Raw genomic sequence first — 12556 nt, forward strand, 5'->3', positions numbered from 1 at the left:
CTCTGAGGATCTCGAAATGATTAAAAGGGATCTTTTGACTGAGACCGGTTCGGATAGAACTGCCCGGGCAATACGGCTGCAAATATGGAAAAGAAAACGAAAATATTATGATAGAAGCCCTAAAAGGTGGACAAAATGGACACAGAACGAAATTTCAATTTTACAGCCTTATATTTTGAAAGAGAGGTTTACTTGGGAAGAACTATCACGTATACGCGAGGAATTACAATCCAAGGGCTATGAGAGAAGTAATTATGGAATAGTGGGAAGGTTATACCGCTTACGACATAATAAAAACAAAATTAAAAGCTCTTGAGCGTGAGGTTCGAGAGACTGGCCTGCAGCTGTCCCATGTTGCTCATTCTCTCCTACCCCAGAGCTGGAGGCGATTCAAGCGAGGCAAGTGGGAGGAATGCATTGGCTTTCCATAAATTATTAAGGTCTTTGAGGCAGACTTAGCGGTGAAATTGGTGGATGTGATAACACCGTACATAGTTTATGCGTTCTACCTCAAATGCTACCTCCCTGTTGCAACTTATGCGTGCGGATCTATTTTAAACTGAGATAATAGTAGATGCATTTGCCTCGTCAGGGCTTATCAGAAGAATACTTATATTAAAGCTTAACTAGACTTCCGCAATACACTGGATGTTCAATGCTTTTGTTTTCGCTGTTAGTGAAAGGTGCAAAGGACAGCAAAGTGGATCATGCACACGTGCAGAGCTTTCGGAGCGCGGCACTGGTCTGTACTACTGGGTCACAATCAGGAAAGAGGGACGGACGCTGATTGGTCTGTTTTGGTATCCGCAGATCAAAGTGGCAGCGGATTACTGGAGCAACGGATGGGGGGCCCAACGGGAGAACAAACAAAATTAATGGTTGTAACCCTCAAAAATCACTCCTATTAAGGTTAGGCGATTTCTGGCAAAAACAAATAGCCCATCACCACCCCATCTTCAGTTGTACCTTAGTCACCGACCCACGTATCAATATTTATCCGCCACCGAGGTCACGTAGGTGGGAATCGGGCATCGAGGTTTCATGTTCCACGCTCTGTTGCCCCTCCAAAACCCCACTAAGTGAGCACTATGAGTTTTGCAAACGACTACAGGCTTGAAGAGACAATAAGATTCTGGTGAGTGTGCTCTTGTCTCCGTGTGGTTAAAGAGCATATACGGAATGTCTACTTACTGGGTTTCACTTAGCTATGACCTAAAATATATCAGCTAAACCGTTTCGCAATGCCAGCAAACCCTTCAGTGCCTCCCGCTGTTCTACCTATAGAAAGATTGACTACAGCTGAGAAGAGTAAAGCACGGGATGAAGTTGCAAATGAAGTCGCCTTATTAGAAATCCCGAAGGGCACGCCAGCCTGCCCTTATAACCCACCCTTTACAGAAGGAACTGCTTGCTCTCAACTTGTCCATAGGCTTCTCGTTGATTATAGAAAGGTGAGAGCGGGACTCGTTAAGCTTCATAATGATCTAACATATCAGTTGTAGCAAGCTAAGAGGTTCCCCGACCGCCCCCAGCAAATATCCCAATGCAGACAAGGAGGGCTGGTGTTTTTCCCAGGCACCACACCTATCGGTACGAACTTCATGATAATCGACCCACTATTCGTGGAAGGCAAATCAAGTATTGGAGATATAGACGTCGATATGAACCACTATTATATAGTTTTAAGGGAGTGTGACGTGGTCGTCCAACCAGGAGGCAAACTGGTTACCTTAGCTATGTCGGATATTGGGTGATATAAGATGCTATAGTCCGGTAGACTCGGCTACACTGGGTCTGGTGAGGGATTAGTTGGTGCGATCCATGTTCACAGATAAGATTGTACACTACCGTTGCATAGGCATTTCAGCATTTTGCAGAATATTATTTGATGATTGAACAACGTCGAGATTTCCGGTTAATTTGTCAGTGTTTGTGAAGTCAAATGATTCCAAATCAAATGTTTGCATCAACTGCGACGCGCTTAGAAATGACGTCACACCAAAAGACTGCATGAGTTGTGCTGCGTTGACAGCATCTTGATTGAAGATTGAAGGAGTTTCGTTCCCTTTATTCGCTTCAGGTGTGGAGGGATGGAATTCCTTCTCTAGAGACACTGGATTGGCTTGATGGACGGAGCCTATAAGAGTATTGACCGCCATATTGTCATTCGAAAAACCAATAGCGTAATTTGTTGCATATCCAGGGCGCGCGTAACGTCCTAGAATCGGTCAGTAGTAGTTTAAACGTAAGGTATTTTGTCTAACCATTAGATGTATCAGAGGGATCCCGCGTAGATTGGCCTCTGTAAAACTTCCGTGTCTTCTTCCGCTGACTTCTGACATTAGCCCCCGCTCGTTTCTTAGTTACTTTGTGGGCTTTCACTGATGGACGGGGCATTATCCAAATTGGCGCGAACGTTGCCAGTTGTGCTCTAAAGCAGCTGACCGCATCATTTATAATATTGTTACCGGCAGTTTCTGGATCGGTGTCCACGTTGAAACCAATACCTTTAAGATGAGATATAACGGTGCCGGCATCATTAGCTGTGGTGAGATATTTTTCGTATCTTATATTTGTTAGCATGAAAGAAGTAGGTTAATAAAATGCAAGATACTGCTTACATGCTAGACGGGACGGCGAACATATAAAAGATAAAACCATAGCCCATCTTAGAGGTGTAGTGAGTATACCTCGATCCTCTAGTATAATCATCTCTCAAATTCTCTATGATGTCTTCCAATTCGCCATTGGCAGTATGACTTTTATCATTCAAGATCAATGCTGCACAATGCTCCGCAACTTGCTTGCTAAAGCACGTGTGTCCAGACTGTTCTATCAATATGCAGAGAATTCTGTATACTGCAATAGAGTGAAACGCTGAACGGATACTATTTGCAGTTCTGTTTCGTTGTTTCCCATAATAAAGGTCGCTTAGAATGCACTGGTGAGTTGGCTTGTTGTCCGTACGAATGCCATAGCGCCAGAAAAGAGAACCATTATCTTTGTAGAGGCTAATGGCTTCCAAGGCCAGGTCAGGGAGGGTAATCTGGTCTGCACCCAGATTCTGTATTCGTTCAAGCGCATCTTTTTTCGACCGTACTGCACGAACTTCTGTGGGCGAACCTCGAGGCTTTCGCCCAAACGCTACCTGCAAAGGTTCCCTTACATCCAGAGGCAGTATGTCTCTATTTGATGCAAGAAAATCTGCCATCTGAAGTCGTTAATATTTAATGTAGCGTACAACGTTAACCACGTACCTGCCTCAGGAACCCAGCGACATCGATATGTCCAGCATGGAGGGCCGCAGCACCTAGCCGGACCTTGTTATTGAGGTCATCCATCTTTTGATGAATATCATAGGAATCCAAGATGGTTTCCCACCGCTTACTGTCTCGCATCAACAGATAGCGGTGGTCGAGCGGTCACCTGGGCGATCATTAAAGCAGTTCACAGTACCAGTATCCATCCCCTATCTGAACCCCGCACACTAGCCGCATTTGTAAAAAATGCCTCCGTCTGGAGGCATTTTTTACAAATGCGGCACACTGCTAACTCACACCTTCTATTACATGACGCCCCAAACACTGTGGCACCCACTATAGAGTCGTCACAGTGTCGTGCATGAATATCGATGTCTACACTGAGGTTTGCCGTATTAGAAGCTGTGGTTGGTGTTCCTTATGCAAGCCAGGATAACTCATTCGATTCTACCCTGTTCCGCTCTTCACTTCTACTGCTAAACTCGGTAATTCGAAACTCACCATCCAGGCGTCACAAAGCACAGCTTGGTCTATAAGATGTCAGGATGCTAGCCTTGTCTCTAATGCTCACCGCAATTTGGCACAGACAAATCCTTTTTTCAGCTATTTTTTGTCCATAGCAGCTCTCGCCCCGGCCCAACCTCTTTTGCTGGCGAATCATGTCTTGCCTGAACATCCAATCCCTGCATGCTACGACTGCACGCTGGCTGGGGCAGCTTCTCCCTGGCCGCTTAGCGGGTATAACTGACCTGACCAGGACCCAAAAAATGGAGGTGAAGTTCAAAATCGGCCTCCTGCTCCTGGCCAGGCCCGCGTAGACCCACAGAGTGAGACCAGTGAATACTCGCGTTATGAGCTACCGTCGTATGGCGGAGAACGGCCACGTCAAAGTGAGCCAACCAATGGACAAATTTGTTCTTTGTTTCCTCAAGAATCGGATATAATACCCGCATGCGCAGATACACATCGGGGACCATCGGTTCCCGGACGAAGCGAAGAGACGTCATCAAAAAGTGACGGGACTATCTTACTCCCAAGTCTTTCCGAAATGGTAAGTGAGCTAGAGAGGACTGCGTCTTGAATGAAAATATCTGCAATCAGATCGAGTTTTGGCTTTATTATAGGGGCGTGCGCTATGGTCCTCTTTCGGAGCCATACATGATGTTTAGAGTGATATATTACGACAAAAATACCGGGAAAGTGTACTGTCCATTACCATTTTAATGAGGAGGAGCCTCACCTGCAAGTGCACTGAGTGAAAGTGGTACATGGGGCCCAAGGAATATCATGGAGAATGCGGGTGTTTCATTTACAGATAGCTTTAGGGAGAGTATATGGCCAACTTCTTATACTCTACACAGCTAAATATGGTATAGATACAATCTTTATACACCTTCAGAACAACGAGGGAGGGGATTATACTCTCGTACCAGTCCCATTTCCACTTCGTGAGCTCTGCGAAGAGATGTATTCACTGCAGAAAATTACCTACGCAAAAATGTACACCGCATTGATAAAGTACAATGCAGTAGAGACCTTGAACTACCCACTTGGCCAGACGATGGCAAAATTGCTCGTATTGCTATTTGTCTCAAGAAGTGCGTGTCTGGGGACACCAAGGGCAATTGGCTTTGAATAGAACTGATGCAATCCTGCAAATCGGAATTTTAGACGATTTTCAGCATCTACATGAAGATACGTCGGGGAATTGGATCATCGCAGTGTCTCTTCTGGGCTATGGGCCTAAACGTTCCGCGATGGGATCGCTTGACCGGCTTGCAAAATTATTATTTAGAGTGACCTATTAGATTGCTTAACTTTACATAAAAACCAATCAGACACAATATAATGTCTTTGTATTTTTGGCTCTATATTGACGTTTCCAGCTTGATAAGGCTGTAATTTAACCGATGTACAAATAAATATAAGCCTATACCTACCAACATGGTAGAAGAACTGCGTCCAACAGAACTATATATTCAAAGATAGGGATCATTTGTCACAGCAACGTCGATGGAATCGCTTCTAGAGCTATTGCTGGTTTTTTGGCTCCTTTTTGTTATCGTGGCCCTCCTCTCCTACTTCTGCAGAGAGCAATTGGATGGAAGCTCAGCTGGCTTTCCCCTACCCATAACAAGGTTTGAATACTTCTAATTTAAGTTGGTCCTATATTTGAGGCCTAATTATACAATAGTCAATATCCATCAAGAAATAGTGCAGTTTAGCGATGGCATAGAGTAAAGTGAGAAGCAAGGCAAGATAACTATAAAATCTAACGTTAAGATACAGATACTGACTGATTTTTAGGACGTCTCAGGCTAGAATAAAGATAGACGTGGGGCCTACGAACCACTGGTGTCATGAGCACCACTTCCGCCGGATACTACCAGATGAAGAATATCAGTATATGTTTTATGGACAGCTAGTTGTATTATAATGTTGTACATAAAAATGTAGGCCTCGTGTGTTCTTAAATTTTGGGTCAAACTTACCAAAATATCATTAGCACGTATAAAAAGAAAAAACAAGTTGGGGGCGGGCGAACGGAGGTATCGTGAGAGTGCAGCTATTTAATTCTTAACCATATAGCTCCTTTCCTGCTGGGACTCCAACTATATGTGCCAATTTTATCGCGGTTGATAAACTTTGTTAATATTCCACGAAATTGAGTTGCTCTGAAATAAGTAAGTTAATACACGATAGACTTCACACTTTACTGACAGCTGGAATTACTCGAGAGGAAGGAAAAGGATGCGGCGTGAAAGATGGCAATACTATACCGGATAACAGGAAGAGTTCTTGGGATGCTGTTTTTTGGGCTCCATACTGGAACCGGGTTTTCCCTCTTGTATTTTGTAGCATCAGCCAAGATATAGAGTCACGATAAAATATATCCAAGAAGCCATGCACTGGATTTCCCTTCAGCCGACTTTGAACCGGACTCTACCCTCTTTGTTCCAATTCTCTAGAGCTTTTTTTTCCTTTTCCTTTTCCTTTTCTTTTTTTTCTTTTTTTTTTTTGGTTCCATTTTCTAATTGCTGTGCACAATACCTGCTGATCTCCAACCATGTAAACACTTTCTATTTATATATGGCCAATAACAAGTAGAAATAATGCTCCCCTCCGTTTTTGCCTTCGACAAGATGCGAGGTTATAAACAAGCCTGTAGACCGCAATTTTGAGGTACTGAAATTCTCGTAGATAGTTCATACTCATTGCTTGGTATCCATTCGTTATTCTCACGTTGTTCTCTTATTAATTGTGCAGCAAGTATCAAAACTGCGCCGAAGGAACTGCATCCCCCTAACAAGTTGAAGAAAATTCAAAAGAAGAGGGCCCAAAACAAAACAAGGAAACAAAGCAAGCGGAAATACACCTAGTCAACGGCCACCAGATGTCCACTCCAATTATCTGGTCACCAGCTGAATCGTTGCAGATGCCTTTAATTGTCACCTTGGCGCCGGCGAAAATAGCCCTTATTGCTATCATATCGTCACTCATGCGGAGCCCTCAAGACCCGGAGACATGCCCATTTTTCAATGAAGAATATGATTTTCCAAAGGAACCAATCGATTGGATTACAAAGCTAGATGGCGGGTTAAAGGAAATACTAAACAAGTCTGGTGAAAATGGTGCAAGGCTTTTAGCTGCCTTTACATGGGATTTTGAGGAAGGAAGACTTCCGAATAATCATGATATCAGGTATAACTGTTTAACTTTTTAAGTACGTTTTCCTGCTAACTCTTTTCTTTTAAAGCCCAAATGCTTGTCTGATCCATGCTATGTCGAATTGGTGCCAATATCGAGACACTCTCTACCATGAGGTCGCACGCCATTACAAGAATACAATCATTGACCTTGTTCAGATGAGCGTAAATTCTCCCAATGCCGATTTTGAGCTCGATGAGCAAGACAGGGTCAAAGTTAAATTTGTCAGGGAAGCTATTGTGGAGATGGCCGGGCACATTACCTTCGATATCGAGAGTCATGCCGACGACAATAGCAAGGACATGGAAAAACTCATCAAAGCCATCACCAATGATCTCTCCGAAAATAAAGAGGTTGCTAAGAAAGATTTCGTCAAGGAATTTATTATCAAGTGCATTAAAACCAATACTTATGTCAAGGGCTAAACCTCTATAACCTAATAACTAGGGTGGATACAAAAGGAATCGTCGAAGAGGAAAGAGAAGAGGAAACAGCGATGAGACGATTGCGAAGTAAGGGGGGGGAAGTCACATGATAGAGTGTACTAATCAATATACTAATCATGTGGCAGGCGAGGAGAAAGGAAACACGAGGGCTGAGGGCCCGAGTAGGCTGAGGGGCTCTAGCCCCTTACAACTTACTCTGTATGTCAAAAAGATATATATAAATACTCGGGACTGATGTTGGCATCGCAGGAAGAGGTTGAACTCTACATTATTAAAAGGATGATTGCCACAGCTCTCGTAAGATTCCTTGTTTTATTTTAGTACATTTCTAATTTGCAAAAGGATGGCTTTAGAAAGCAGGTCAAGGACTTATTAAATTCCAACGGCCTCACAACCGTGCTCTAAAATCCCTTCTTTTTCCCACTGCCATTCTCTTTGCTTACAACAAAATCCATCAAAATATCCAAGAAGAATGTAAGCTTTATTTTTATTTATTTTTTTTTTAAACCATTACTAGTTGCAGCAACTTTGATAGAAACTTTCCCTTCTTTCCTACTGTCGCAGAAGCAGCTGGAAGGATTCCTATTCCAAGGATTGTATAATTTCATATCCAATTCTTCAGAAACAACCCGGCAAACATTCTGGTAGACTTATTTCACGAAGAGAGGAAGGAAAAGGCTGACATATCAGGAATGCAGCAGGATTTTTTTGGTAGTTAAACTGATAGGGAAAAGGAATTGTAGAATGGTTGATTAACTTACTTGCCTGTCCTCAAGCACGATGTATTTATAAGGTAGCAGCAGAGAATTAATTCAGCCTCAAGGCGTTAAGGTGGGAATGGGACTCATGCAGGAGAAAGCGGTCAGGTTCAGCTTCTCTTCGCCTACTCTACCGTATGTGACGGGTGCACATGGTCTGTTTGCATTGTTTGTATCTAATTAAATTATTTACTTCTCCGCACCGCCCCCTGGGCCCTCACCACCTTCTTCCTCCTCCCTGCGCATGAAATTTTCGTTGAGATAGCACCAATTTCATCAAATTGCTTGGCCGTCACACCATGACTCGGCCAATAATAAACAACTATAATTTGTAAATTTATACCAAGCTTGAAAACTTAGGACTGCAATACTTTGAAGTAGCTGTGAGAACTAATGGGCTATCAAAGATCTACGTTCGGTTTTTGGATTTTGGTTTTTTCTTTTTTTTTTTTTTTATAAAGTTCCAGAATACTTAGAGTGTGAGGGTAATTATTTGTCATTTCTGGACTGATTAAATGTTAGGTGAACAACTCGTACACTATTAACAATTCACTGGAATGCACTTTTTGTACTATAGTTGTTGTGTGTTCATCGACTGACACAACCTGTAGATGGAGGCTGTGCACTGGAGCCATGTGATGGAAGACAGGCTAGGATTAGGTTTGTGCAAGCCCCTGATAATGAACTAATGCTGGTAACACCTCGCCCTACACAGGGCATCGCAATTTTGTGTGGTAAGCTGCAGAATGTCCAACGGACAAGTATGTATCAGTTTTGGGCGCTTGCGATGCTAGCTAATAAAATTAACTGTCTACTGCAGTATTTTACTTCCACCCCTTGTGGTCATGGCAATCACATCCTAGACATATTGATTGTGACCTGTAATCTGAGTAGCGTCTTTAGTTCACCTAACTTATAAACGAGTTAGGGAGCACGTCCCGTAACATTAGGTCAAATCATAAACAGAGACCCTGCTGGATCAATTGTCGCAGGAATCGCGGCATGCAGGAGAAAGTGACCCGGCCTGCTTCACCTACTCCACTGTGACACGCCAATAATAAGTGAGTATAATTCGATTTATGTTCTATGTCAGTGGTTTTGCTTTTTCTGATCCACGAAGCTCCTCCACCTTCCTTGTGTTATTACGTAGTATGTAAGAAGTCATATACCTACTGGCAATTCGAAAAAAATGCCAGTAGGGCGCCTAAAAACCCCTGGACCCTAGTTGGAACACCTAACCATCATCAATTCACTGGGATACTCCTGTATTACAGCTGTTGAACTTGCCCCTCTGGATCCGACGCATTTATCTTACTCTTGGAGACTTGTAGGAGGCAAATTGAAACAACAATCTTCCTGAGGCTTACTATGGCGACTTGGACCTAACAGGTCGAATGAGTGACGAATGATATTAATATGTTGAAGGTACATACCGTTGTAAGCTGGGCCCACAGACACGGCTTCCTTCCAGCGAAAATTGTTGAGCCTAGTAAAAGTAGGAACACTCCTATTGACCCCAATGACGCCACCCATAAAACGTGTTTATGCTTGGGTGCTGTGTGACATGGATGGCGCCAAAATAATTTGAAATCCCCCGTCTCTATATGCGCTGGCTTTACGCATATAACCCAGAACCTGATAAATTGGGCATAAACAAATGTTAGGCCAGAGAGATTGAGTACCATGAATACTAAAAGTAAGATAGTGCGATGTGACTGAGCTAATTGTTAACAAAAATCCCGGCAAACCAGTGTTAGGCATGATAAAAGCGCACCAGTAAATATATACACAGCGATAGAAAGATCACTGAAAAGACGAGAAAAAATCCAGCAACCATATTACTTAATCGGGACTGCACAGCACAAATACCCAGATACTAAAGAGAGTCAGTTTCGTTCTTCATCTCAGTGCTTGACTAACTTCATTTAAAGTAAGCAAGAGCTGAACGCAGCCTATATCTAACCCTAAAATTGGCCGAGGAAAATCTGAGAGATGTCTAAGAGTTAATAGATATAATCGAATGAGCTGTTGTACGTACCGCTGTTGGAGTTCGCTTGTTGAATTGCGAGAAAGCAAGAAACGATCAACCCGATAATAATAACTCCACCTACAACAGCCTGACCAAGAATGAGCAGGTTTTTGCTGAACGCTGTCTGATTTGCAGCCTTAATCGACAGGAGCCAAAAAACAAGACTTGCCCCGGAACAGGTCGAAGCTGCTGCTGATGCACAAAGTTGAAATATCAATTGAGGATCCATCTTATTATCTCTGCTTCACCAACAACTGGGAAAATGTGATCCTCCAAGTACCTAAAACAAACCTACGTTCCATCGTCCTATTTTATGCTCAAGATAGTAGCTTATAGATAGGGGATTTAATGTTCTACAGGCCATTGATATAAAGCTAAGAATTAGAATATATAATCAATAATCATTATCTGACTTTGCATCTCCCCTTTACCCATTGCTAAACTTGTACAAACAGCTAAAACTTTAGGTTTCTTACATTAAGTGTGTCGTAGCTTGCTGTGGAACCCTAATCAGATCTCGGACCGGATTTTCAAGTCGCCGAGACAGATTGCCTGGCACGAAGCAAATGTGGTAAAATGTAGGCTTTCAGACACCAGACCACTTACTGAGTGCCAGGAGAGGTTGAAGCTACAATCTTGAATCTCAGACATCAATTAGGGTTCGCAAGAACCACCAGAACAGAATGGAATTTCTGCTTTCGAATCATGCTTGCATAAATTTGCAATCCGAACAGTTCGACGTGCACTTTCTACCCGATTAGGCCGCGAAAATTCCTGTCATGTGACAATTGCCCCTCTTATCCGAAAATTCACATCTTTGGATGAGCAATAAAAACAGAAGGTAACACAACTCCCATTTATAAGACTCGAAATTCGACACCAGATTTCCTTCGATTCCTAAAGGCGCTCTATTCGTTCTCCTGAAATGTCCAGCACTGTTGGGTCTATAGCAGAGGATGATGTCCAGTATGACATAAAGGGCTTTAAATTGTTTCGAGAGGCGGACTACGCTAGGAAAATCACGGGAAAAGGCGAATCAATAATGATTTATGATCCGAAAGTGGACTATGATTCTCCTCCAGTTTGGGAACACGCCTCGAAGGAAGTACCAGCAACAAAGGAAGTAACCTCAAGAGTACCTCCTGGATGCCGAGTTCGTGTGATAGGAGCAGCAGTGACTTTCACGCGCGAATAGCCTCTACCTCCGCTATTACCTCCAATCCGACTTCATGACCGACCGTTAAAGTGATGGAAATATCATGGTTTCGATCCTTGGGAACAAAGAAATTCAGACAATCTGTTCTGTCCAAAATATCCCCTTCTAAACCGCCAACATTGTTCAAGAAGACTCTGCGTTCCCATTTCCATTGCACGCTGCTCTTTATTGCCGTTGGGAGCCTGTCAATCAAAATCGGCAGGTTACTAATCGGCATTGACGAACCTTTATAATCGATTTCTACTATCTTAATTAGTATTGTGGGTGCATTGCATGGTGTTATCATTACTTACGCTTGCTTCGCTCGATCAACTGCATTTGTTGCTGGCTGTCGTCTTCCCTCAATGTTTTATAAGATCCTTCTTGATAGCTAGAAGTTTCTGTTGAATGTTTCCGCTTAAGTGAATCCGTACATGCCTTATGCTGAGCTACCTTTTTGGCGAAGTTCTCGAACGGCATACTATTCTTCAGAGGTTCTTCTTTTTTTAAGTACTCCAAAATTTCGACTATACGGGCTGGGACTTGACTCATTTCTTCCATCTTTAGCTCTTCAATGAGAAAGTAGAAGGTGTTATCGCTCATGCCCACTGAACTGCTCCAAGCGGATGGCTGAATTTTTATTGACCACAGGAGGATCAAGTGATGCGTTTGAGCGCGAAGTGTCTCGCATCTAGTTCGAGCTTGGTTTTTTCTGGCTTTTGTGGCGCTAGTGTCAAGTGCGGAATCAAGTCGTGGTCCTTGGAATAGGAGAATAAGATTCCTCTTAAGAGTTGCCCCAAGCGACGGCATCACCTGTCTAATATCTTTAGCGGAACGAACTTGTTCTGCAAGGTTTATATCTTTCTCTGTCGGGGCCCTTCTGCGCAATAGGATTTCCAAATTTTTTTTAATTCTCTCCGAAGCTGCTTCCAGTTGTACGCTCAAATTTTGAAACTCTTTTAGTTGGTCCCAGCTCGGGCGAATGTTGGAGCTCAGCTTGGAACTAACAGATTCCATGTGGGCCAGGACGACCGAAAGCTGTGCTAATACTGCTCCGGCAGACATATTGGCAATTGGAGCAAATCTGATGCATCTGAATGCCTTCTGGCTCACCCAGAATTGATGAGCTGTTCGTTTATTTAAGTACTTGCCAAAGCGCT

At 43.1% G+C, this 12556-nt stretch overlaps 3 protein-coding genes across 3 annotated transcripts; 1 reads left to right on the forward strand and 2 right to left on the reverse strand.

The window, feature by feature from the left end:
- Positions 1-1763: 1763 nt before the first annotated feature.
- On the reverse strand, positions 1764-4237 carry ATNIH1004_001860 (uncharacterized protein; the record flags this gene model as incomplete). The annotated part of the gene is made up of 7 exons (XM_033566555.1): positions 1764-1794; positions 1849-2218; positions 2265-2566; positions 2622-3211; positions 3258-3387; positions 3762-3790; positions 4010-4237. The coding sequence occupies 7 exons, from the start codon at positions 4235-4237 to the stop codon at positions 1764-1766; spliced, it is 1680 nt and encodes a 559-aa protein (XP_033420757.1).
- Positions 4238-6654: 2417 nt separating this feature from the next.
- Positions 6655-7393, forward strand: ATNIH1004_001861 (uncharacterized protein; the record flags this gene model as incomplete). Its single annotated transcript, XM_033566556.1, has 2 exons — positions 6655-6962; positions 7018-7393. 2 exons carry the CDS (start codon positions 6655-6657, stop codon positions 7391-7393), a joined length of 684 nt encoding a protein of 227 aa, XP_033420758.1.
- A 3989-nt stretch (positions 7394-11382) lies between these two features.
- Positions 11383-12461, reverse strand: ATNIH1004_001862 (uncharacterized protein; the record flags this gene model as incomplete). Its single annotated transcript, XM_033566557.1, has 2 exons — positions 11383-11657; positions 11711-12461. The coding sequence occupies 2 exons, from the start codon at positions 12459-12461 to the stop codon at positions 11383-11385; spliced, it is 1026 nt and encodes a 341-aa protein (XP_033420759.1).
- Between the last annotated feature and the right edge of the window lie 95 nt (positions 12462-12556).

This window comes from Aspergillus tanneri, assembly GCF_003426965.1.
Source record: "Aspergillus tanneri strain NIH1004 chromosome Unknown AapTan_10_pilon_pilon_pilon, whole genome shotgun sequence".
NCBI classification, from domain to species: Eukaryota; Fungi; Ascomycota; class Eurotiomycetes; order Eurotiales; family Aspergillaceae; genus Aspergillus; species Aspergillus tanneri.